Below are 24,026 nucleotides of genomic sequence, written 5' to 3'. Positions count from 1 at the left end.
GCGGGATCAGTTGGTCTTTGGAACCCAGTCCATTTTGAAACTGGTTCGACCCTTTTCATCCTTGCACGGTACTTTCTCCCAAGACATATCCTGTTTATCACAAACAGAAGATGTAGAAACGTTAGAAGCATTAGGAGATTTGGGAGATTGAACCTTTGGAACCCATTTGTAGTTGGGTTTAACCCATTTCTTTTTCGATTTGATGGGCGGCTCAGTACTTGCTTTTGAACTTGATGTCGGCCGTTGAGATGACTTTGATTTTGGCTTCACGGGAGCATCTCTTGGATTGGACTTCTTGGCCGACATTCCCTTCTTGCCCTTGGGATTCAGATCCTTGGCCTTTGGAGTTTGATTCTTGGCCTTGGGAGTTGAATTCTTGGCCTTCTTGGCATTCCAGTCGTCAATGTCTGATCATCATCTCGAGGGGTTTCTTTTGAAGTATCTCCCTCTTGGCGCGTTCTGCCAGCCTTGTGCATAGTAGGGAACGTATGCGCGATTTGGACAATTTCTGGCAATGTGTCCAGGTGTTCCACAGTGAAAACATGTCTTTTTCTTCACTGTGAAGTTGTTTCTTCCTGCCCCTGGTGGCGTATCCTTGCCTTGTCTCTTGTTGTTCCCACATGCACACTTGCAACAGGCACTCTGTTTCACTGGAATTGGTGGCCTGTACTTCTCAATAGCAGGTTGATCAGAAGCAGATGAGTTCGAAGCAACAGATTCAGAGCTCAAGGAGATGTTGGTTTGTTCAGTGGTGTTCTCCTTGTTCTCATCCTCTGCTACTTTACCTGCACATAAAGCAGAAACATTAGTATTTTCAGCCTGGATAAATCCTCCTGACACAAATCTAGGTGCTTTGCCATATCGAAGATGTGTAGTTATGATTGAAAGGTGGAGGAACACTATCATACCCTAGACCCTTGTTTTGATTTTCTTTGAATTTTAATTGGGTTTCAAATAAGGACTCGACTGTCTGACTTGATGCAGTATAATTTTTAAAACTAACGTCTGTTTTTCCACACTTAATTTTTAAAGCGTCAAGTTCTTCAGTTACAGCAGCAAGTTGTCTCTTAATATAGTTATAATTTTCACACTTGTTGCTATACTCTTCGTGAAGCTTCCTAAAGTCCTTGGTTTTTGCTTCTAATTCAGCTTTCAGGGGTTTCTGTCCTTTCCTGAGTTGATATCCTTTATATCTCAGGTCCTCAACTTCCCTTTTTAATAAATCAATTTGTTCCCGGAGAAATTTAATCGTATCTTCACTAGATAGCGTACATGAAACTTCACATGATTGAGAACATGAAACTTCATTGACTGGGAGGTTTGTGGAACTCATTGTTTTTCGACAATTCAAAGCGTTAAGTTCTTCAATTATATCAGCCAAACTAAGACGATTGAGATCTTTTGTCTTCTTGATTTCAGCCACGTCCATATCCCACGATTTCGGAAGTGCATTCGGCAGCTTTTTGTTTATCTCAGATTTAGTCAAGACGATCCCAACTATATTCATCTCAGTAGAGAGTGTGGTAAATCGTTGTAACTGAGCTTCCAGGGTTTCTCCAGGGATATAATCGAACATGTTGAAATTTTGTCTTAACATCTCCTGACGACTCGCTTTCATGATTTCAATTCCCTTGTAAACTTCAAAAACTATTAAAAGCACAACTAGAAGTCAAAAGTCAAACTTAAATTTAAAAATTCCCTTTGACTATAAACCTCAAAAGTCAACCTTAAAAGTCAAATATAAAAAGTCAAACTTAAAAGTCAAACCGAAGAGCAAAATTTGAAAATTTAAAAGTTAAATGAAAAAGTCAAAGTTTAAAGTCAAAGGTCAAACTTTAAAGTCAAAGTCAAAATTTTAAGTAAAAAGTCAAAAATAAAATTCAAGAATTAAAAATTAAAATTTTTGGTTTGAAAATGGAGCTTAAAAATAAAAGAAATTGAATTTTGGGTTAAAAGTGCCAACTTTTGAAAGTTTAAACCGAGAAGGACATGTTATAATTTAAATTTCGAAGTAAAAACACTAGGATGTGGCTAATTGAGATGGTAAGGCGCAGTGCTCTTGATCTGGAGGTCGTCGGTTCGAAACCCGGTACGCCCCCCCTTTTTTTTAATTAAACGCTGTGCGAGGCGAGGAAGCTGATGCGAGGACGCTGGCCGCAATCCGAGGTGCGAGGCCATAAACCACCGAGGCCGAGTCCGACGCCGTAAACTCCGAGCCGCAAGCTTGGACCGTGAACCTTGGGCCGCAAGCTCGGACCGTGAATCCTCGGGCTGCAAACTCCGGAACCCTAGCCACCGGCCGTGAACTGTTTCCGACAGTAAGCTCCGACGTAAACCCTTCAAAGATTACGTGAAAAACAGCGTTTTTCATCTCTTTTTGCTCCAAAACTCGATCAAAAACCCTTTTTTATGAAAAACACGAAGAACAAACCCCCCTTATTTTTGCGAGATCTATCCAAAAACGCAAAAATATTTCGAAAATAAGGTCAAATAATGCCCCAAATCTGACAAAATTGATTGATACAACTTGGCTTTGATACCAATTGTAAGTCCCTAATTTGCCTGTGTATCAATCAGATCCGTTTCATGGTGCATAATCCCAATCAAACGGATCATGTCAGATCAAATAGAAGAGAAGGAGAAGAAGTAGATGATGAATCTCAATGTATTAATGAATAGAATGATGATCCGGATACAAGAGATTCACACACACACACACACACTAACACACAATAGTTCTTCTGTCTCTCTGGCCGTAAACTCTCTAGGGTTCATCAATCTTTACTCCTCACCCTAACACCTATATTTATACTTGGAGAACATGGGCCGGATAACATGGGTCGTAAATGGGTTTACGGTCGTAAGGTGTTTACGGCCGTAAACTCAACCGTAAACATGGGTCGTAAACTCCAGAAATATTACAGAAAAATACAATTTCCCAGAAAAGCAAAGTATAAACCATATTTTGACACAACAATCGGGCCCGGTCAGCATAAAGTTGATGTGTTCAACTAAATTCTATGTCGAACAAATCGGAAATCAAGGAACAAATGCTGGACAACAAGCACTGTCAGCATGATATCCAGAACAGAGGATTGTACGATACCTTATCTAAAGGAAACGTTGATTAGAGTTGACATCGAAGTAGAAGAGCTACGATTGCTAATCGGATTCTGAAGTCGTATGTGATATATAGTTACTAGACTTATCCAAGTGGGAGACTGTTGGAATAGTGTCTAAGCCCGTAACTATATTTGGTATGTACTTGACCCGGTTGTCCATGGTCCTTTTGGGTTGCCTTCTCAAAAGCAACTTGACAAGGTAATTTAAGGAGAAAGAGAGAATATTATGGTTTATTAATATATTATAAGAAAAATATATTAAAGGAGAAATCATATTTATTTAATCAGTATTGGTCATAAATTAATTAGGAATTAATTTGGTGACCAAAAGAGATTAATTGAATAAAGGGGTATAAACTGTCAAATGTATGATAGTTGAGTTTTGGGTTAAGGAAACCTAATGGACTTAAGGGGGAACGAAATTATGATGGGTATCCATCATATTTTCGTCGAAGGCCTTATTCCAGAAGGTTCCTTGGGCTGCTTGGTAGCTAAGCTGTCCATTAGGGTTTAGACTGAAACCCTAGTAGCATGTGACTATAAATAAGACCCCTAAGGCATTGAAATTGGCTACCACTTGATTCTAAGAGAACTCTAGGCCAATTTCAAGCTTCTCTCACCCTCTCTCACATTACCTTCTTGCTTGTGGGGTTTGTGAACCATTAGAGGAGTTGCATTTGTGACTCTAAGCTCAAGAGAAGAAGAGAAGAAGATCTAAGCCAACATTTGAAGAGGTAAACATCTAGATCTGATTCTATATGTTAGTTTTGTTATTTGTTTTCTAGGATAGGGTTTGTAAGTCTTGGAATCAAAGCATGTTCAATAGAGAAACCTAAATCTAAGCATTAGGGTTTGTATGAGCACATAGGAATGTTCTTATGCATAAAACCCATTATATACTTGGGCTAAAAGACTACTTTACCCCTATCGTAGCTTGACTCAAGCCTAAGGCCCAATCCAAAGGCCCAAAAGTCTAATAATAGACTAAGGCCCAACTATGTCCCAATTTTCCAAATTGGGCCCAACCTCTACATGGTCTTTCCTTAAGGCCCAATCATACATTCTTGCTCCAACACTTGACATTCTCACAGTCCAACATCTCATAATCAGTAGGGCCCAGACTATGGCCCATCTATGGCCCAATTTTCCAAATTGGGCCTAAACCCTCACATGGGTCTTACTCTAGGCCCATTAAATTATTCTAAGTCCAATTGCTTGTTCTTGGATGGCCTATTTGATGGGTTTGAGCCATAAGAACTTTCTTATTTGCACATGTAAACCCTAATGCTTGGATCTAGGTTTCTCTAATTGAACATGCAATGTATCCAAGGCTTACAATTCTGGATCTAGTGTAAACAATTGAATCATATCATATAAAAACAGAGTTAGAAGAATACCTTAAGTTTCTTGCTTGAAACTTCTTGTTCTTGGAGCTTAGAGTCACAATTGTCACTCCTCTAATCGCTTACAAACACCAACTAGCAAGTGGATGATCTTGAGAGAGAGAGAGAGAAGAGGGTAAGAAATCGGCTCTAGGGTTTCTTGCCTTGCGTGGATGCCGATTTCCCTCACCCAAGGGATCTATTTATACTATTAGCTATTAGGCTTTTACCCTTAAACCGATTTGAATAACTTAGGCCCTAAGCAATCCAAAGATCCCCCTAGATATTAGGCTTGGACGATTTTAAGTTCTCCTAACCCTAAAATCCGTCCACCCTAATATCCATAAGGATACATAGCCCAAAACACAACTATCACACATTTGACAGTTTATGCCTTTTTATTCAATTAATATCTTTAAGTCATCGAATTAATTATTAATTAATATATGACTTATATCAATCAAATAATATTATTATTCCTTTAATATATTATTCTCATAATATATTAACAATAGTATCTCTTCTCTCTTTACAAATCATCCTATCAAGTTGCTATGGTGAAGGCAACCCAAAAGGGCCATGCACACCCGGGTCAAGTACTTACCAAATATAGTTACAGCCTTAGACAGTAATCCAACAATCTCCCACTTGGATAAGTCTAGTAACTATATATGCAAAAAAATCCGATTAGCAATCATCGCTCTCAAAGACGCTGTCAAAATCTGATCTTATCAGTATCCTGTCCTTTAGATAAGGGATCGTACAGTCCTCTATTTAGATATTGTGTCGACAATCTCATGGAACTTATTGTTTAGCAGTTTGTTTCTCAATCTCAGATTCATTTCACATAGAACTTAATTGAACACATCAATTCACACCTGACCGGGCCCGACACATAAGTGAAATCAAATCATTGAGGGGCCCTGATATCGCTTTTACCCTCTTAGGATAAAAGTAACAGATAAACTTCGACTTATATGCATTTACTATTTACTAGTCAATTATACACAACAATGCATTTTATGGCATCAATTTACTGATGCGGTTTCGCATTGTCAATGCACAACCAATTAATAAACAATAAACATATATCTTGGTTTTAAGACCATATGATATTATCATCTTGCGATCACTTGCGTTACATTCCATAAAGTGATTCCAGCAAGCGCGAGTTTATTCCAATGCTCAAAACTTGTTCATAAGCACTCATGAATGTTGCAGCAATCCTTTGCTATGTCTAATACCTTTTAGACAATCTACACACTAGTTCATGACAATCTTCATTTATACCTACTTACAACATATGAACGATTGTTGACCATTCGAATAACTCGATTATTCTTAATAACTCAATTATTCAGGAAGTCAAAACATGCAAAGTGAAACAATAGTTAATCAATTAACATAAGACAGTAGCTTTACTTATAAATAATACTCCTTTATTTAATCATCAAATTTCAATTACATTTATCTATTACATGTTTCCAAACAATCTAATCTAAACTAATATCGTCTTTCAGCCCAATGCTCCTAGCGTGCTGCAAATGCTTAACCCTACTCAGTCCCTTCGTAAGCGGATCTACTAGGTTATCCTCTGACGATACCCTCTTTACTACGAGGTGTCCTTCTTCTACTTGATGTCTAATAAAGTGATATTTTCTGTCGATATGTCGAGATCTACCATGATCCCTCGGTTCCTTGGTCAAGGCAACCGCTCCTTCATTATCACAAAAAATTTCCATAGGCTCCTTTATGGTAGGCACAACTCCAAGGTCACCAATGAAGTTCTTCAACCACATCGCCTCCTTTGACGCTTCGCTCGCTATAATGTACTCTGATTCGCACGTTGAATAAGATATTGTCTCTTGCTTGGAACTTTTCCAAGTCACTCTCCTCCATTAAGGTTATAGACCCAACCCGACTGTGAACGATAGTTGTCCCTGTCGGTCTGGAAGCTTGCGTCACTATGCCCTCGCACCTTTAAGTCATCACTCCCTCCGAGGACTAAAAAACATTCCTTGGTCTTCCGAAGGTACTTAAGTATATTCTTGACCGCAATCCAATGAGCTCTGCAAGGGTTCCCTTGATATCTACTGACCATGCTCAAAGCAAAGGCCACGTCAGGGCGAGTACAAGTCATAGCGTACATGATTGAGCCAACGGCGGAAGCATAGGGTACTCGGCTCATCTCAGCTATCTCGGCTTCTGTACTCGGACTTTGAGTCTTACTCAATTTGGCATTACTCTGTACCGGTAGTTCTCCCTTCTTCGAGTTTTCCATACGAAAACGTTTTAGTACCTTATCCAAGTAAGTATTCTGACTAAGTCCTATTAGTCTCTTACTTCGTTCTCTCACTATCCTTATTCCCAAAATACAGGAAGCCTCTCCAAGGTCCTTCATAGCGAAGCACTTCCCGAGCCACGACTTAACCTCCTGTAGAGTCGGGATGTCGTTTCTTATGAGCAGTATGTCATCGACATACAAAACAAGGAAGCTAACTATACTCCCACTGGCCTTGACATATACACATGATTCATCTTCACTTCGTAAAAATCCAAACTCTTTGACTTTCTCATCGGAGCCAAGATTCCATCTGCGAGATGCTTGCTTAAGTCCATAAATGGACTTCTCAAGCTTGCACACTCTATTGGGATGCTTTGGATCGACAAAACCTTCTGGCTGAGCCATGTAAACATCCTCAACCAACTTCCCATTAAGGAAAGTGGTCTTGACATCCATCTGCCATATCTCATAATCATGAAATGCAGCAATGGCTAGCTTCATCCTAATAGACTTTATCTTAGGAACTAGTGAGAAGGTCTCATCATAGTCAACTCCGGGAGTTTGAGTAAAGCCCTTCGCCACCAATCGTGCCATATACATGTGCACATTCCCATCCACGTCGGTCTTCTTCTTAAAGATCCATTTGCACCCAACCGTCTTACGTCCGGGCACATTGTCAACCAAATTCCAAACTTGGTTGTCATACATGGACTGAATCTCGCTGTCCATCGCCTCTTTCCATTTTGCAGACTCTGGGCCTGCCATGGCTTCCTTATAACTATTAGGTCCATCTAGATTTATTAGTGTACCATCACTAATATACGTGTCCCCTTCGGTAGTAATATGACCATAAAACAGGGGATGAACTCTAACTCTTTCGGAACGTCTAAGAGGTAAGGAGTCGTCAAGCGGTTCAGCCAGAGTTTCCTCCTCGAGTTGAGCGCCAGCGTTAGAGGTTCCTTCATTGCTCGACTCTTGAATCTCTTCAAGATTGATTTGCCTCCCACTATCCCCTTGGCTTATGAGTTGTCGCTCTCGGAAAACTCCTCTCCTTGCAACGAAGACAACATTGTCACTTGGTCTATAGAAGAGATATCCAAAGGATTTCTGCGGGTAGCCGATGAAAATACATTGCTCACTACGAGGTTCGAGCTTGTTGTGAGTTTCTCGTCTTAGGAAAACTTCACAGCCCAAACCTTGATATGTGCCAATGAGGGAGCTTTTCTTGTCCACATCTCGTGAGGTGTTTTGGCAACCTTCTTTATAGGGACTCGGTTAAGGATATGGGCGACAGTCTTTAAGGCATACCCCCATAATGAGATAAGTAGTAAAGCACGACTCATCATAGAACGAACCATGTCTAACAGGGTTCGATTGCGCCTTTCTGCCACACCATTCAATTACGGTGTCCTAGGTGGCGTCAATTGCGAAACTATTCTGCATTCCTTGAGATAGTCGTGGAATTCAAGACTTAGGTACTCTCCTCCTCGATCGGATCGAAGCATCTTGATTTTCCTGCCCAATTGATTCTCCACTTCATGTTTGAACTCTTTGAACTTTTCAAACGTTTCTAACTTGTGCTTGATTAAGTAAATATACCCATATCTACTATAATCGTCGGTGAAAGTCACGTAGAAGTGGTTCCCATCCTTTGTGGTGCATCTAAAGGGCCCACACACGTCGGTGTGTATGAGATCCAATAAACCCTCACCCTTCTCACAAGTGCTAGTGAAGGGTGACTTGGTCATCTTTCCAAGTAAACAAGATTCGCACGTGTCATCGTCCCTAAGGTCGAATGACTCCAACACTCCATCCTTTTGGAGTTGGGCTATGCGCTTCTTGTTGACATGTCCAAGATGACAACGCCACAAGCATGCTTTATCCATACTATTTGAAGAATCCATACATAACACATCATTTTCTAGGTTATCTATAACCATAACAGTTTCATAAATTCTATTACAAGGCATTGCTTCAAAATATAAAACACCATTTAGATAAGCATAAATCGAACCATTCTCATTATTAAACGAATATCTAAATCTTTGTCTAAATAAACCATGAAAAGAAATGATGTTTCTTGCCATATCTGGCGAGTAACAACAATTATTTAAATCTAAATTCAACCCATTACTAAGTACTAAAGAATACACTCCAATCTTGGTAACAGGCGACGATCTTCTGTTCCCCATGATTAGATTTATTCTTCCAAGCTCCACATCCATATTTCTTCCTAGTCCCTGCAAATCAGAACAAATGTGGTAACCACACCTTGTGTCAAGAACCCAAGAAATAGCATGAGTTGAATCATCAGATTTAATTGTGTAAATACCTGCGAAAGATGGCTTGATCTTCCCATCCTTGATGGCTTGCAGATATTCCGGGTGGCTTCTCTTCCAATGTCCTATTTTGTGGCAATGGTGGCACTCTACCTCCTTTGGGTTTGGGTTGGGCTTAGCAGGATCAACCTTGGTCCCACCATCTTCGGACTTTCCCTTGTGGTGGTTCTTCGAAGAAGCCTTCCTCTTCTTGCCCCTTCCCTGCCCAATAGCCAAAACAGGAGCAACGGGTGGATTGGGAGTTAGTGCAACAGAGTTGTCCTTGAGGTTGCTCTCAGCAGTCATTAGGAGCCCTTGGAGTTTGCTTAGGGTGACCTCTTCCTTGTTCATGTGGTAGGTCATCCTAAATTGGTTGTAGCATGAGGGCAAGGAGTGAAGAACAATGTCGATAGCCAAATCTTCCCCAAAGTTGACACTCAACTTGCGAAGACAATCAACATACCTTTGCATCTTTTGCAGGTGCACGGTTAGAGACTCTCCACTTCCCATTTTAGCAGTGATCATATTTGTTATGATCTCATTGTGATCTTGCCTCGTGCTTTGGTGGTATCTCTCCATCAAGTCTAGATACATCTCATAAGGATACATGTCCTCATAGGAATTTTGGAATTCGGAGTTCATCGTGGCTATCATCATGCAATGAACTTTCGTTACATCACGCTGATAGGTCTCAAAGACAACCATTTCTTCGGGAATAGCAATTTATGGATTGATCTTCTCGAGCTTCTCATCGAGAACATACTCTTTGTCCTCGTAACGCGCGATCGTGCAAATGTATCTTATCGATTCACTGAAGTTCGATTCGTCAAAAGCAACTTTTTGACAAAGGCTCATTAGCGTGAATGAGCTAGCAGCAGCGTTGTTCGCGTTAGACATCTACAAATAGAAAGGAAACAAAGTTTAATTAGAGTTAAGTCCCTAATTAACACCCAAAATAAAAATTAGGGCTAGGACCCAACAACATTATTTACACATTAGAAAAGGGATGTCGTAATCCAACATGGAAATAATTTGGAGGTAAGTGAATGACGATTCACTAATTCTTCACCATGAAAAACATAAGCTTAAATTTTAAATGTATTGATAATTCCTAGATTTCTTTGAGATTCATTGAACTTTTCAATGGCATGTTTAAATCTCGATATGCCCCTCTAGTTTGTGACTGGGATGCCGAGGATCACAAAGCAGGTGTGAATAACCATGCAAATCTACATGGTGCCTTCATTGTTACACTCACCTATTCGATGTGCCGGTAAACCACACACGCTCCATCGAACTCTGAAAAACAATGAATCACCCTTTGCCACCTTTGCTTAGAACCAATTAGTGTGCCGGTTAACCACACACGCTCCACTAATTTCTTAGCAAGGGTGCAAAGTATAATTTCATGGGATTGCATCAATTCACTTTTCCTAAAGTAACTAAGATCGGGATTTTATGAAACACTTTTAGTTACTTTATATAGATTCATTTTACTTATTAATGAGAAGAGGTTTGCCCTATCCTACGCGTTCAGCTAACGACCCTCCACCAGTCAAGCAAGCGGTGGTGTGAGTGTACACCCATTAAGCGCCATTTTATAGGCAGCAACCTTATACCCACCTTATAGACCGGCTTCATGAATGAGGCCTACTAGCGGTAAGACTAGCATTTTAAATTATACATATACATATATATACATATATATATATATATACATATATATATATATATATATACACATATATATACATATACATATATATATATATATTAAGCTTGTAATAATATAATAGTATAAGGTTGAATTTTAGGCTTGTAAAATTCTAGGGTTTTAAATTTAAATTATTCAAATTAAACTTTTAATTACAAAACTTAAATTTCAAAACTTCAGGACAAGTTTTAAACCTTTTTCAAAACATAAGGATCAAATAGCAAATAATATAAATCAACTAATTAGATTATCTCAATTTGATCTTATTCAATATTACTTGCAAGACAATTCACCAATTCAATTCAAATAATCAATTGTTATCATATAAGGAAATTATTATTCAACTAATTGGTAATTATCTTTTGTTTGGTCAAGAATATACTCATATATATGATTAAAATCGGATTTTAATGCCCCAAAACAGTTAAGGCAAGTATCCTCAAGTAAAAGGTGCAAGAAATCCCGAAACTACCTCCAACTGAAGCTCGAACTCGCCGAGTTCTACTATGTACTCGCATAGTTCATCAGACAGAATCACAAAAATCGATTTTTTTCAAGCAACAAGCAATCAACCAATGCATCAATTCAATAGAAATCAATCAAAGCTCTGATACCACTGATGGGTTTGAGCCATAAGAACTTTCCTATGTGCACATTCAAATGCTAATGCTTGGATCTAGGTTTCTCTAATTGAACATGCAATGTATCTAAGGCTTACAATTCTAGATCTACTGTAAACAATTGAATCATATCATATACAAACAGATCTAGAAGAATACCCTAAGTTGCTTGCTTGAAACTTCTTGTTCTTGGAGCTTAGAATTACAATTGTCACTCCTCTAATGGCTTACAAACACCAACTAGCAAGAGGATGATCTTGAGAGAGAGAGGAGGGTAAGAAATTGGCTCTATGGTTTCTTGCCTTGCATGAATGTCGATTTCCCTCACCCAAGGGATCTATTTATACTATGAGCTGTTAGGGTTTCACCCTTAACCCTAATTGAATAACTTAGGCCCTAAGCAATCCAAAGATCCTCCTAGATATTAGGCTTGGACGATTTTAAGGTCTCCTAACCCTAAAATGTGTCCACCATAATATCAATAAGGATACATAGCCCAAAACACAACTATCACACATTTGACAGTTTATGCCCCTTTATTCAATTAATCTCTTTAAGTCACCAAATTAATTCTTAATTAATATATTACTTATATCAATCAAATAATATTATTATTCCTTTAATATATTATTCTCATAATATATTAACAATAATATCTCTTCTCTCTTTACAAATCATCCTGTCAAGTTGCTATGGTGAAGGCAACCCAAAAGGACCATGCACAACCGTGTCAAGTACTTACCAAATATACTTACAACCTTAGACACTAATCCAACACTATTATCATCCCAACCATCAAAGCCCAATAGAGAGGCCCAACTCAAAGTCCAAGTGAAATTAGGGTTTCACATAAAATGACAATTAGGGTTAAGTGTTTCTCATTTAACCCATCAAGGACTTAATCCATCGAGTCCGTTACTCTACTAGATAATTGATATGGAATAATTTGGGCTTAATAAATAATCCAATCCCAATGGCCCAAAGGTGGGTCCCATTAAGTCTAAGGCTTAAATACTCACAATTGGGGCATTTCTACTCAAACATGGCCCAATAGGCCCAAAATTAATCTTTAAGCCCATTAGGGTTTTGCTAGGTCCATTAGGGTTTTGCTAGTAGGGCACCACCCACTACCACCTCGGGTAGTGGTGGTCAATGGCAATTCGCGGCGGTGGACACCACCATATAATGATGGTTATTATTTTTTTTCACTATACAATGTTAATTAAAGTTACAAGGCTTTTATCCAAAATAACACACACACACTCACTAACCCACACACACATAGCCACACCGTGGTGGCCGGCAGTGGCGCTTGGTTGTAGCCACCACCTCACGGTCGTGGTGGTGGTTGTTCTCAATTTTCCGGCTACACAAAACACTCTAACAAAAAATAATATATCCATACACACACAATAAACACGCACTACAGCCTTTGCCTGGAATAGAAGCACAGCCACCCACTTTGTGGCGTTGGCTACAATAACAGTAAGAGAAAAGTATGTAACAGCAGCGGTTATCAGCGACAACCACCATGGTCGGTCGCCATGGTGGTTCTTCATGATCTATAGTCGGCAGAGAACCCATCCTTCATACGCTTGCACATAACATACCACGAATAATGGCCACTTCCACCCTCATGGTGGCCTACCAAAGACGACAACAACCTCCAAACAATCAACCGGCAGCAGAGGCGATGGCTAGCTGTTGTGTGACGAGTATCAAAGTGAGCGGTGACAGGAAAAGAGAAGAAGAATGAAGAACGATGGAGAGGTGGCAGCGGCGCCACAACATCGTCTGGGAGTCCTCGTCGTCAACAGCAAGGCTTCATGGTGGTTGTGACTCAACAGTAGAGATGCCGGAGATCAGAGGAAAGAGGGGGGTTTTGCTTCCTCTAACCACGACACTAGTAGCGGTAGCCGAGCTTGTCGTCGGCGGTGGCAATGGAGGCGGCGGCTGGAATGGGGAGGTATAAGGGTGGCAGTTGGACGATGGCAGTTAGGGTTAAGGTTATGAATGAGTTGACGGAATATATACCCGATCCATATCACATCTTTCCCATAATTACAGTTATGGTCCCTTCCCATGGGATCTTTTCAAATTCAATCCAATATTTACCCTTTTGCCCTTGATTCCATAATTCGCTTTCCTAATAAGTCCTAATAATTACCAACTATATCCCCACTTCTAAGATTCTTCTCAATCAACTCCGTAATTTACTAAACAGCCCTCAACTGTCAAAATTGTTCACAATTCAGTCAGGGAATTACATTTATTAATTAGTTTATTTGTTTACTAAATAAATAAACTGGGTATTACACACATCTACTTCCCAAATGGTGCATCTACTTCTTAATGTGCACACCCACTCCAAACCGGCAAATCATTGCATCATGGAGCACAAATGATGCTCCATTCCATTCAAAGGTGCTTCACTACCTTCTTAGGTGCTCCATTATTTTCTTAGATGATCCATTCGTTTCTAGATGTTCAATTCGTTTCTTAGATGCTAAAAGGTCTTTATGTCAAAGAGTCATTAGAAAATGATATTTGCTAATGATATATGATCATATGGGGTCATACCTTATAGCATGTTACCACTAATTGATTATTTATTTTCTAATTTGATTATTTGGGGAAGGAAGGGTTAGAAGGGGAATGAAGAGTGTATTAAAAGAGATAAATATGGAGGATGGTGTCCGTCGGTCCAGTGTTTCCGACGACAGCCCGACGGTGTTGGGATGAGGTCTGATGGTCGTGTGTTCTCTCCAGGTTTTAGTTAAATGAGTTAGAAAATGAGGGATAAGGTTTAGAAGAGGTGAAGTGAAGTGGAAGTGGGGCTTACATTTTATTAAAAATTTTGTTATTTGTTAATATTAAATAAAGCCTAAATAAATGAAAAAAAATAAGGATAATATAGTCTATTTATATGTGTAGGGACTTTAATCACAAAAAAATAATAATAAATAAACAAAAAAAGATAGCATAGGGCTGTCCTTAGTGCAAAAAATAAACAATAAGGATCAACCGCATAAATTTGACCAAACCACGTAGACAATTTCAGTAATTTGCTATTTAAAATATTAATTCACGTGTTAAGGTTTTTATATAGAATAATATTCTTAGAAATATATATTGTCTGGAATCAAAGAAATTATTGGAGTAATGGTGGGAGCATGACAGGTTTGATGGTTTGAATGAAAGACTCCCTTCGTGCGTATTGTCTTTATTTATCTTTAACCAGGAAACCGCGCTATGTCCCAACACATTCATCATGTTATTTGGCCATTAATGTTCATGTTATACAATAATGTAAAGATTCTTTACTTGACTACATATTCGAATCTCAAAAAAATGTAAACAACTAAACATCCTGCTGCAAGGAAAGTTTATAAATAATATTTTGGTATAAATGTATAAAGAAATTAATCGATGATTATTGAAAATATTTCCATTTTAAAGTGTGAATATTAAAAACTTCAAGGCTAATATACTTTCTTCACATTCAGAGAGTAGTGCTTCAACTAATTTGTTGATACTTCCAAAATGTTCAAATTTAGCTGATTTATCAATATTTTGAAGTACGGTGATTTTAAAACAAATTGCGATAATACATTGGTTTATACAAGTCTAGAGTTTTGAAAATTATATAAACTTGAATAATTGATTGTAGTGATTGCATACTCATCAAGACCATAATTTTCCAAGATAAAGGTTTGAGGTTGACGGTTAGCATTATAATTGATTTTTAATATCAAATAATACAAATACCAAAAGGCTTCTAACCCATTGGTATTAGGTCTAGCATTTCTTTTTTGATGTTATAGTTCGAATCAATAAATATAACATTAACAAAAAAAGAGTTATTTAGAAGTAAATTAGGTTTTTATTTTTTTTAAGGAAGAAAAAAACTAATACAAATCAAGTTTGAAAATACTTTAGAAACATGGTCCATTAAATCAATTAGTTTCTCATCATCAGCTTAGCTTGATTGAGGAAAGATTAATGACGAACTATAACGTCCAAAACATACAATAAATATAATATTAACCAATAGTGATCATTGTAAAAAAAATGACTAAATTTGTTGATTGTAAGGGTGAATTGAGTTGAATAATGAATATTCTGTTGTCGACCAAGCTTTATAAACAAATATGGATGATAAAATTTTAATTTTGATCTTTTAAACCAATTAGAATTACTTAAAAATTAACCTCGATTGATTCGGAAAACGTTAATCTCCAAAACATACAATAAACATTATCTTGCTCATGTAAACTTTTTTTTTGAAGGCTTGATTTTGATTTTCTCCGTTAGAACAACATTTTAATTGTCATCGTACAACGAGTGAGATGACAAACGGGCAACAAACTATGCGGTTAAGCCTTTTTAAATGGTAAAAGTAATTATTTTAAAAACTACATTCGAAGATCTAGGGAATATACATGACTATGCATGATTCGTTGTATTCTTTTAAGAAACTCTACCGCATCCTGTGCGAGGAAACCAAACGTATCAAATACAAATGGAATGAACACGTATTGATTTTCCAAGCACGATTTCTCATGTTTGGTGACTTTGTCTATAGCTGCTTGTAAAGCAGTATGTCCCGCCGTGAAATCCCCAGCCCTCAGGCCCACGAGAGGGGATACCCCTGTAGAATCCACACATGCGTGTTTCCTACAACCCATCCAAAAGTCAAAATGACAGCCGGTACGAGGGTTCATATTAATTCTATCGGGTCAGTCATGTAAACCAACATAAATAAATTTTGTCATCCAAAAAATTATAGCTTGTGGAAAAGTCACCTGAATTGTTGGATGTGTCATGTGTGCGTGAAATGAGTTGATTCCTTAATATTTTGTTATTGAGCCAGATTTACAAAACCAAAAACAATATTAATCGCAGAATCTTTTCTTGTTCCCCAAACAATATTTATATGGATGGAAAAAATAAAATAAAAGAGACAACAAGGAAGGAGCAGAGGACCCTACAAGATACTATCGGAGGCTTCACTGTTTCTCAAAGCTCAGCTTCAACCGCGTCATTGCACACATCCCAACTTGGACTATAATTTCCCCATCTTGCATCGATGTCTTTATTATAAATAACAAATCCCTTCGATAACCCTTTCATTCCATTTCACCATACTCTCTCTCTCTCTCTCTCTCTCTCTCTCTCTCTCTCTCTCTCTCTCTCTCTCTCTCTCTCTCTCTCTCTCTCTCTCTCTCTCTCTCTCTCTCTCTCTCTCTCTAAAATGGGTGCTTGTCTATCTTCCGCTGGTGACTCCGTGCACAACTCTAGTTCTGCGCTTGTTATTTCCGTCGATGGCGATCTGTGTTCCTACCCAACTCCAATCTTTGTATCCGAAGTTCTTCGGTTCGAAAAATCTTCGACCTTCTTTCTTTGCAACTCCGACGACTTGTATTACGACCAGTATATCAATGCTTTGGATTTAGAAGACCAGCTTGATGCGGCTCAGATCTACTTTATTCTACCAAAAACAATGCTTGGTCGTCGTCTAAGTGCCTCCGATATGGCTGCGTTGGCAGTCAAAGCCAGCCTTGCGCTTGATTCGAATTCCAATACAGATTCGCATAAGAGGAACAACAACAAGGCTCGTATATCGCCATTGGTGTTGATGGAAACGACTGGGGCTAATGAGAACAAGAATGTTGGAAGTTTAAGAATGTCGAGCTCCAGATCAATCAGGAAGCTGTCAAAACGTTCTTCAAAGAAAGCTCGATTGGGTGTTGGATCTTTCAGGCTTGTGCTCTCCACCATATACGAAAACGATGGGTGTGATGAGTTGCAGATGATTTGATTCGTTAATTTTGGCGTGTACAGATCGATAGTAGCGAATTTTTGGTTCACCGGGAGTCCGGGAGTTGCTTCATAGTCTAAAATCCACAATTCTAAAATACAATGTATATTGTTGTTTAAAAACGAAACACAATGGTGTTTTTGGAAGAGTAAGGCATGACAAGATTTTAAAGACTTTACAAGAAATTAATGATACTGGTCCCATGTCGGGAAATTTGTATTAGATTGAATTTATATAATGATACTCGTTCCATGTTGGGTTAGATAGTTATTAGCAACAACTAGGGCCGTAAACGAACACGAACGTAGGTTTGTTGATGTTCGTTCGTTTAAGTTAGTTGAATAAATGAACAATCACGAACAGATAAACGAACGCGTTTTCTTGTTCATTTATAAACGAACGTGTTTTCTTGTTTATGTTCGTTCGTTTAACAAATTAAACTGTTAATGGTCGTTTATTTATGTTCGTGAACATGTTAAAAGAACGGAAACAAACGAACATAAATGAACAATATAAACAAACATAATAGAACATATATTAACATAAGTGAAGTCTCCTTGGCTTATTAGTTCTCGCTTTCGGAAAATCCCTCTCCTCGCAACGAAGACAACATTGTCACTCGGCCTATAAAAGAGACATCCAAAGGATTTCTGCGGGAAGCCGATGAAAATACACCGCTCACTATGAGGTTCGAGCTTGTCGTGAGTTTCTCGTCTTACGAAAACTTCACAGCCCCAAACTTTGATATGTGCCAATGAGGGAGCTTTCCCTGTCCACATCTCGTGAGGTGTTTTGACAACCTTCTTTGTAGGGACTCAGTTAAGGATATGGGCGGCAGTCTCTAACGCACACCCCCAGAATGAGATAGGTAGTGAAGCACGACTCATCATAGAACGGACCATGTCTAACATGGTTCGATTACGCCTTTCTGCCACACCATTCAACTGCGGTGTCCTAGGTGGCGTTAATTGCGAAATTATTCCGCATTCCTTGAGATAGTCGTGGAATTCAAGACTTAGGTACTCTCCTCCTCGATCGGATCGAAGCATCTTGATTTTCCTGCCCAATTGATTCTCCACTTTATGTTTGAACTCTTTGAACTTTTCAAATATTTCTGACTTGTGCTTGATTAAGTAAATATACCCATATCTACTATAATCATCGGTGAAAGTCACGTAGAAGCGGGTCCCATCCTTTGTGGTGGATCTAAAGGGCCCACACATGTCGGTATTTATGAGATCCAATAAACCCTCACCCCTCTCACAAGTGCCAGTGAAGGGTGGCTTGGTCATCTTTCCAAGTAAACAAGATTTGCATGTGTCATATTCCCTAAGGTCGAATGACTCCGACACTCCATCCTTTTGGAGTTGGGCTTTGCGCTTCTTGTTGACATGTCCAAGACGACAATGCCACAAGGATGCTCTATCCATACTATTGGAAGAATCCATACACAACACATCATTTCCTAGGTTATCTACAACCATAACAGTTTCATAAATTCCATTACAAGGCATTGCTTCAAAATATAAAACACCATTTAGATAAGCATAAATCGAACCATTCTCATTATTAAACGAATATCGAAATCCTTGTCTAAACAAACCATGAAAAGAAATGATGTTTCTTGCCATATCTGGCGAGTAGCAACAATTACTTAAATCTAGCACACCATTTATATGTGTGCTAGCTGTATTGTGTGTTCTTTCTCTGTCTAGCCTGTATGTTTGTTTCTCGTCATAGTTCCTTTCGTTTGTTTCTCGTCATAGTGTCTATCGTTTGTTTCTCGTCATAGTGTTAACATGTTTGTATACCCTTGCTACTCAAGGGCATTGTATCCTTTGACTCATGTATGAACTGACTCATTGTAGGTTTCATTGTTCTAGTAATAGTATTAGTATCTTCCTAAACTACTCCTATAGTAGTTTACTAGCAATGTATGATCATGTTTGTGTACCCTTGCTACCCAAAGGAATAGAACTGATTGAAGGAACTTTTATGACTAAGTATGTATACATGATATACAACTAATATTTAAACAACCTTCGGACGTATAACCGATGCCCTAAAGCCACATCCAAAAAAGGAAAAGGAATTAAAGCGAGCTGGCCTTCCTAAGTCTTTTAAACATTGCTTATATAACTATACATACATAGACATGCATTTGACAATGAATAACTATGAAAGAGTTTAAGTAAAAGTATTTGATAAGTAAAAGAGTTCGTAAAAATAGTTTGAAGTATAGTAGTTTGGTAAACAGTTTGAACAGTAAGAAAACCACTGGTTTTGTAGTTATTTATCACATGTGATTGATGGAACAACTATAAGTATTTAACTTGTATCCCCCCCCCCCCCCCATAAAAGCATTCAAAAACATTTAAACCATTGATTAAGGGGGTATGAACTCACTTGTAGTGAGTGGTTTGGATGAAAGGATTGTATAGGATGCTAAGTGTCAAGGGAAGACTTGAACACACACGCGGATCCTATTTAACATATATGACATATATATGAATCCAATTAGTGTTTAAAACAACTGATTATTGAATTGGGACCACCTTAGGGACTAGTAACCACTTATATTGAAGTGTTAGAACCATACATGATTGTATGAAGGAGGTATTTGGCTTTACAAAGGAGTATATGGCCAAAATACACACTATATTTGTGTGTGCGGCCATACTTGGCGTGTGCGGTTGGGTGTGTGTCACACCCCAAAACCACGAACGGCGGAAACGTTCAGGGGTGGAGGACGTCATGTACAGTATCACAACAGTGTAATATAATAAACAAGCAACAACATCATCCATTGCATTATAAGTAAAGTTTTAATACATGTGTGTTCTTTCATTGTAGTAAGACACCAAAAATATACAATCAAAATAAAAGACGAGACTTGTCTGCTCCGTCTTCTCAAAACCTGGCCTCCGTACCTGTCTACTGATGACCTGAGAATACAAGTTATTTTGAAAGCGAGTATCAGCTTTAAAGCTGGTGAATTCATAAGTATTTAAGTGTCATTTTCTTGCTTATGAAAATCTGTTATGAAGGCCATGTAAACCTTTAAATGAAAATGATGATGTAAGTATGAAAAACCCTAGAAAATCCCTTATTTTCTATCAGTTTGAGATGTAGTCTTCTACCAAGACCCGAATGTTTTGTTTATGGTAATGTAGTCTTCTACCAAGACCCGAATGTTTTGTTTATGGCATTGTAGTCTTCTACCAAGACCCGAATGTTTTGTTTATGACTATGTAAAATGATAGTTTTTCCTTTCTATTGACTAGTACTAAAAGTGCTTAGTCTAACTCATCGTTTATGTGAATGTATCACAAAATAAAGTAAGGTAGGAAAATAAAATCGTGCAAGTGTTATCCCTAAGTGACCAAAGTTAACACGACATCGCCGAAGCGAAAGATAGACCCTATGGACATCCGAAGAGTGTCCCCTCATCCTCTGTAGCGGCAGCAGGGTGGAGGGAGGGTTAGTCCCATAACAGCGTTAACCTAATGATCCTCCGAAGATTCACATCTCATCCACTGTTGCAACAGTTGGACAGAGGGATGGTTAGTCCCATCACTGACTACTAAATAAGTGACAACCTTAGACATCCATAGACGTTCATCGACCACTGGTGCTAATCAGTGGGATTCGGAATGGTAAGTCCCGCCGAAATATTCCATTGAACTGGGATAGGAAAGAAAATTTAAACAGTAAGTACTAATAAATCATCCTCTTAGTTCTAAGTACAAGTATCCAAGGTAAGTAAAAATAGGATAATGCACCTATGAAGAAGTGTTCCTGTATGGTATTCATGTAAGTGTGTTCATGTAACAGGTAAGTATATGTAAACATATTCATGTATCATGTAATCCTAAGTACGTGTACTCATGTATCATGTAAGGTATTAGTATAGACTCATGAATGAACTGACTCTTGTGTGATTCCTTGTAGCAGTAATAATGTTTGATATTTTCTAACTATCCCTATGATAATTAACTGGAGAGTAAGTGGTTGTTCAAGTAGATTTATGCACCCTCGATACACTAGGGTGTGGGAAAACTGAACGAAGGATGAAAACTATAATCTCTAACATATAAATGAACATATGCGCATAAGTATAGTTTGATTCAAGAAGGTAAAATAATGGTTTTGCAAGATATCTAGGAGTTTTGAACAATAATTAAGAGTGAATTGATGTCATTTTAATAAACATTTCAAAACTAATACTTTTGTTATCAAGGTATTTTAAGATAGAAAACCACTTCATGTGTCACCTTTTGAAATATGTGAAATCTACTGAGTGAAAACATAGTTATAAAATACATAAGATTGATTTAATAACATATTGTTTTCTACTTGTATCCCCCCCCATGAAAGCATTTAAAATCATTTAAAACATTGATTAAGGGGTATGAACTCACCTATAGTTGGTGATTGGGATGAACTGAACGGTATAGGATGGCTAGGTGTCAAGCGAGGACTTGTACACACACTACGATCCTAATGAACATATAATCACACATATATGCACTCAATTAGACTCAAATCACCAATTGATAATGTTAAGACATCCTAGACATAATAAACACTTTATATAAGTGTTTTAAGCCCTAAGGATTGCGTCTAAGCTATTGTGGGACAAGGTACTTATGTTTAGGGTTCCAAAGGACCCCATATATGAGTTTACTCCTCATATACTAACACACATGGAGTTTACGGTTGTAAACTCTTGAGTTTACAGCCGTAAACTCCCAACCATGGGGTATTTGTGTGTTTTAAAGTCCCAAATGCTTTCTAGAATTATTCTAACTTGGTGGTTCCATCCTTGAAGGGGTTTAAGGTCTAGAAACACTCCATTTAGGAGTTTACGGACCCAAGGCCATTCCCCTTGGAGTTTACGGCCGTAAACTCCCTTGGGGTGTTGTGTTTGTTGTTTTCAAGCCTCATGCATTTGAAGGATAGGTTCTAGTCAATTGTTTAAAGCTAATGAGGACCCTAGGCACACTTTGGTGCCTTTGTTTGGTGTTTACGGCCTAGGAGCATTACCAAGGCCGTAAACTCACTTTGATAAGTGATTTTGATGTGCTTTGGTCCTTAGATTAAGTGGGAAATAATTCCATGTAAAGGTCTAGGGCTTTAGGTGCCTTAATAACACCCTTTGGTCCATTTCTATGGAGTTTACGGCCTAAGATACACTTGGGCCGTAAACTCTCATTTGTTTGTGTTCTTTGATGTGCTTAAGGCCTTAGATTAAATGGGAACTAGTCTTGATAAAAGCCTTAAAACCTTTAATGGCCTTAAAACACCATTTTGAGGTTGAAAAGGGAGTTTCTGGCCTATGCAACTCTTGGGCCGTGAACTCCCAAACTTGGGTGATTTATGGATGTTTTCTTGTCCGTAACACACATACATATGAGTCTAAGGCAGTTGTATAACACAACGGTCGGTTTTGGCTTTGTTTCGGGAGTTTACTGCCCAAGAAAACCTTGGGGTGTAAACTCCTAGATCTAATGATTTAGCCATCTAAATCATGTTATAAGCACATAATAAGCATTCTAACACTACTAGAAAGAGTTACTCACGTTTTGGTATAAAAACCCAAAGATCCGTGAGAGAGAAAATGGCTTTTCTCTAGTTGGAAATGTGAATAATGAATAAATTTGGTTCAGAAATCTATGTATAGTTCTGAGATATTTTTGGCGGAAAATATTTTTATTCCATAAATGATCTCTAATATAATAGAGTGTTGGAATAATAGTGTTGCACAAAACCCTAGTGCACCCACTTTCCTGATATTTCCTTAAGTGTAAACCGTGAATTACTCAAACTTACGCGAAAAGTCTGAAAATTAACTGTGACTGCTATAACTTCTATTGAAGTGATATAGTTTGTACAGAATGGAAATTTCGGGTTGTCACATCATCCCCCTGTTAGAAGGAATTTCGTCCCGAAATTATAATTTAAGCAAATAAGAAATTACAAATAACTAAGCGAAAAGGTGAGGGTATTTCAGTTTCATCTGATCCTCACGTTCCCAAGCGAATTCCGGTCCACGCTTTGCGTTCCAGCGCACCTTCACTATCGGGATACGGCTCTGCTTTGTTTGCTTGACCTCTCGGTCCATGATCTCTACTGGTTCATCCACGAAGTTGAGGCTCTCATTGATCTCGATCTCATCGAGTGGAATAACAAGAGTCTCGTCGGATAGACACTTTTTCAAGTTTGACACGTGGAAGGTAGGATGTACGTTACTGAGTTCGTGCGGTAGATTGAGCTTGTAAGCTATAGGGCCGATTCTCGCGAGAATCTCGAAAGGCCCTATGTATCTTGGATTGAGCTTCCCACACTTTCCAAAGCGTATCAAGCCCTTCCATGGTGAGACCTTTAGTAGGACTCGGTCGCCCACCTGGAACTCCAATGGTTTTCTACGCTTATCAGCGTAGCTTTTCTGTCGGTCTCTAGAGGCTTTCAATCGTTCATGAATTTGAAGGATCTTCTCTGTCGTTTCCCGAATGATCTCCGGACCTGTGAGAGTGCTTTCGGGAACTCCTCCCTTAGCTAACTGGGTATCACCCACTTCAGCCCAGCACAAAGGGGATCTGCACTTTCGGCCATAGAGGGCCTCGAACGGAGCTGCCTTTATGCTCGTATGATAACTGTTGTTGTAGGAAAATTCAACAAGGGGTAAATGAGTATCCCAAGCTTTTCCAAAGTCAATCACACAGGCACGCAACATATCTTCTAAGGTTTGGATAGTTCTCTCAC

The 24,026-nt window shown here is 38.5% G+C and overlaps 1 protein-coding gene across 1 annotated transcript; it reads left to right on the top strand.

The window, feature by feature from the left end:
• The first annotated feature begins 16,694 nt into the window (after nucleotides 1-16,694).
• Nucleotides 16,695-17,261, top strand: LOC145086948 (uncharacterized). The gene has a single exon (XM_079024815.1). The coding sequence runs from the start codon at nucleotides 16,695-16,697 to the stop codon at nucleotides 17,259-17,261; it is 567 nt and encodes a 188-aa protein (XP_078880941.1).
• Nucleotides 17,262-24,026: the final 6,765 nt, after the last annotated feature.

Source organism: Lactuca serriola, chromosome 2 (assembly GCF_051521515.1).
Source record: "Lactuca serriola cultivar US96UC23 chromosome 2, Lser_US96UC23_V15, whole genome shotgun sequence".
NCBI classification, from domain to species: domain Eukaryota; kingdom Viridiplantae; phylum Streptophyta; class Magnoliopsida; order Asterales; family Asteraceae; genus Lactuca; species Lactuca serriola.
This window is presented reverse-complemented; position numbering and strand designations above follow the sequence as displayed.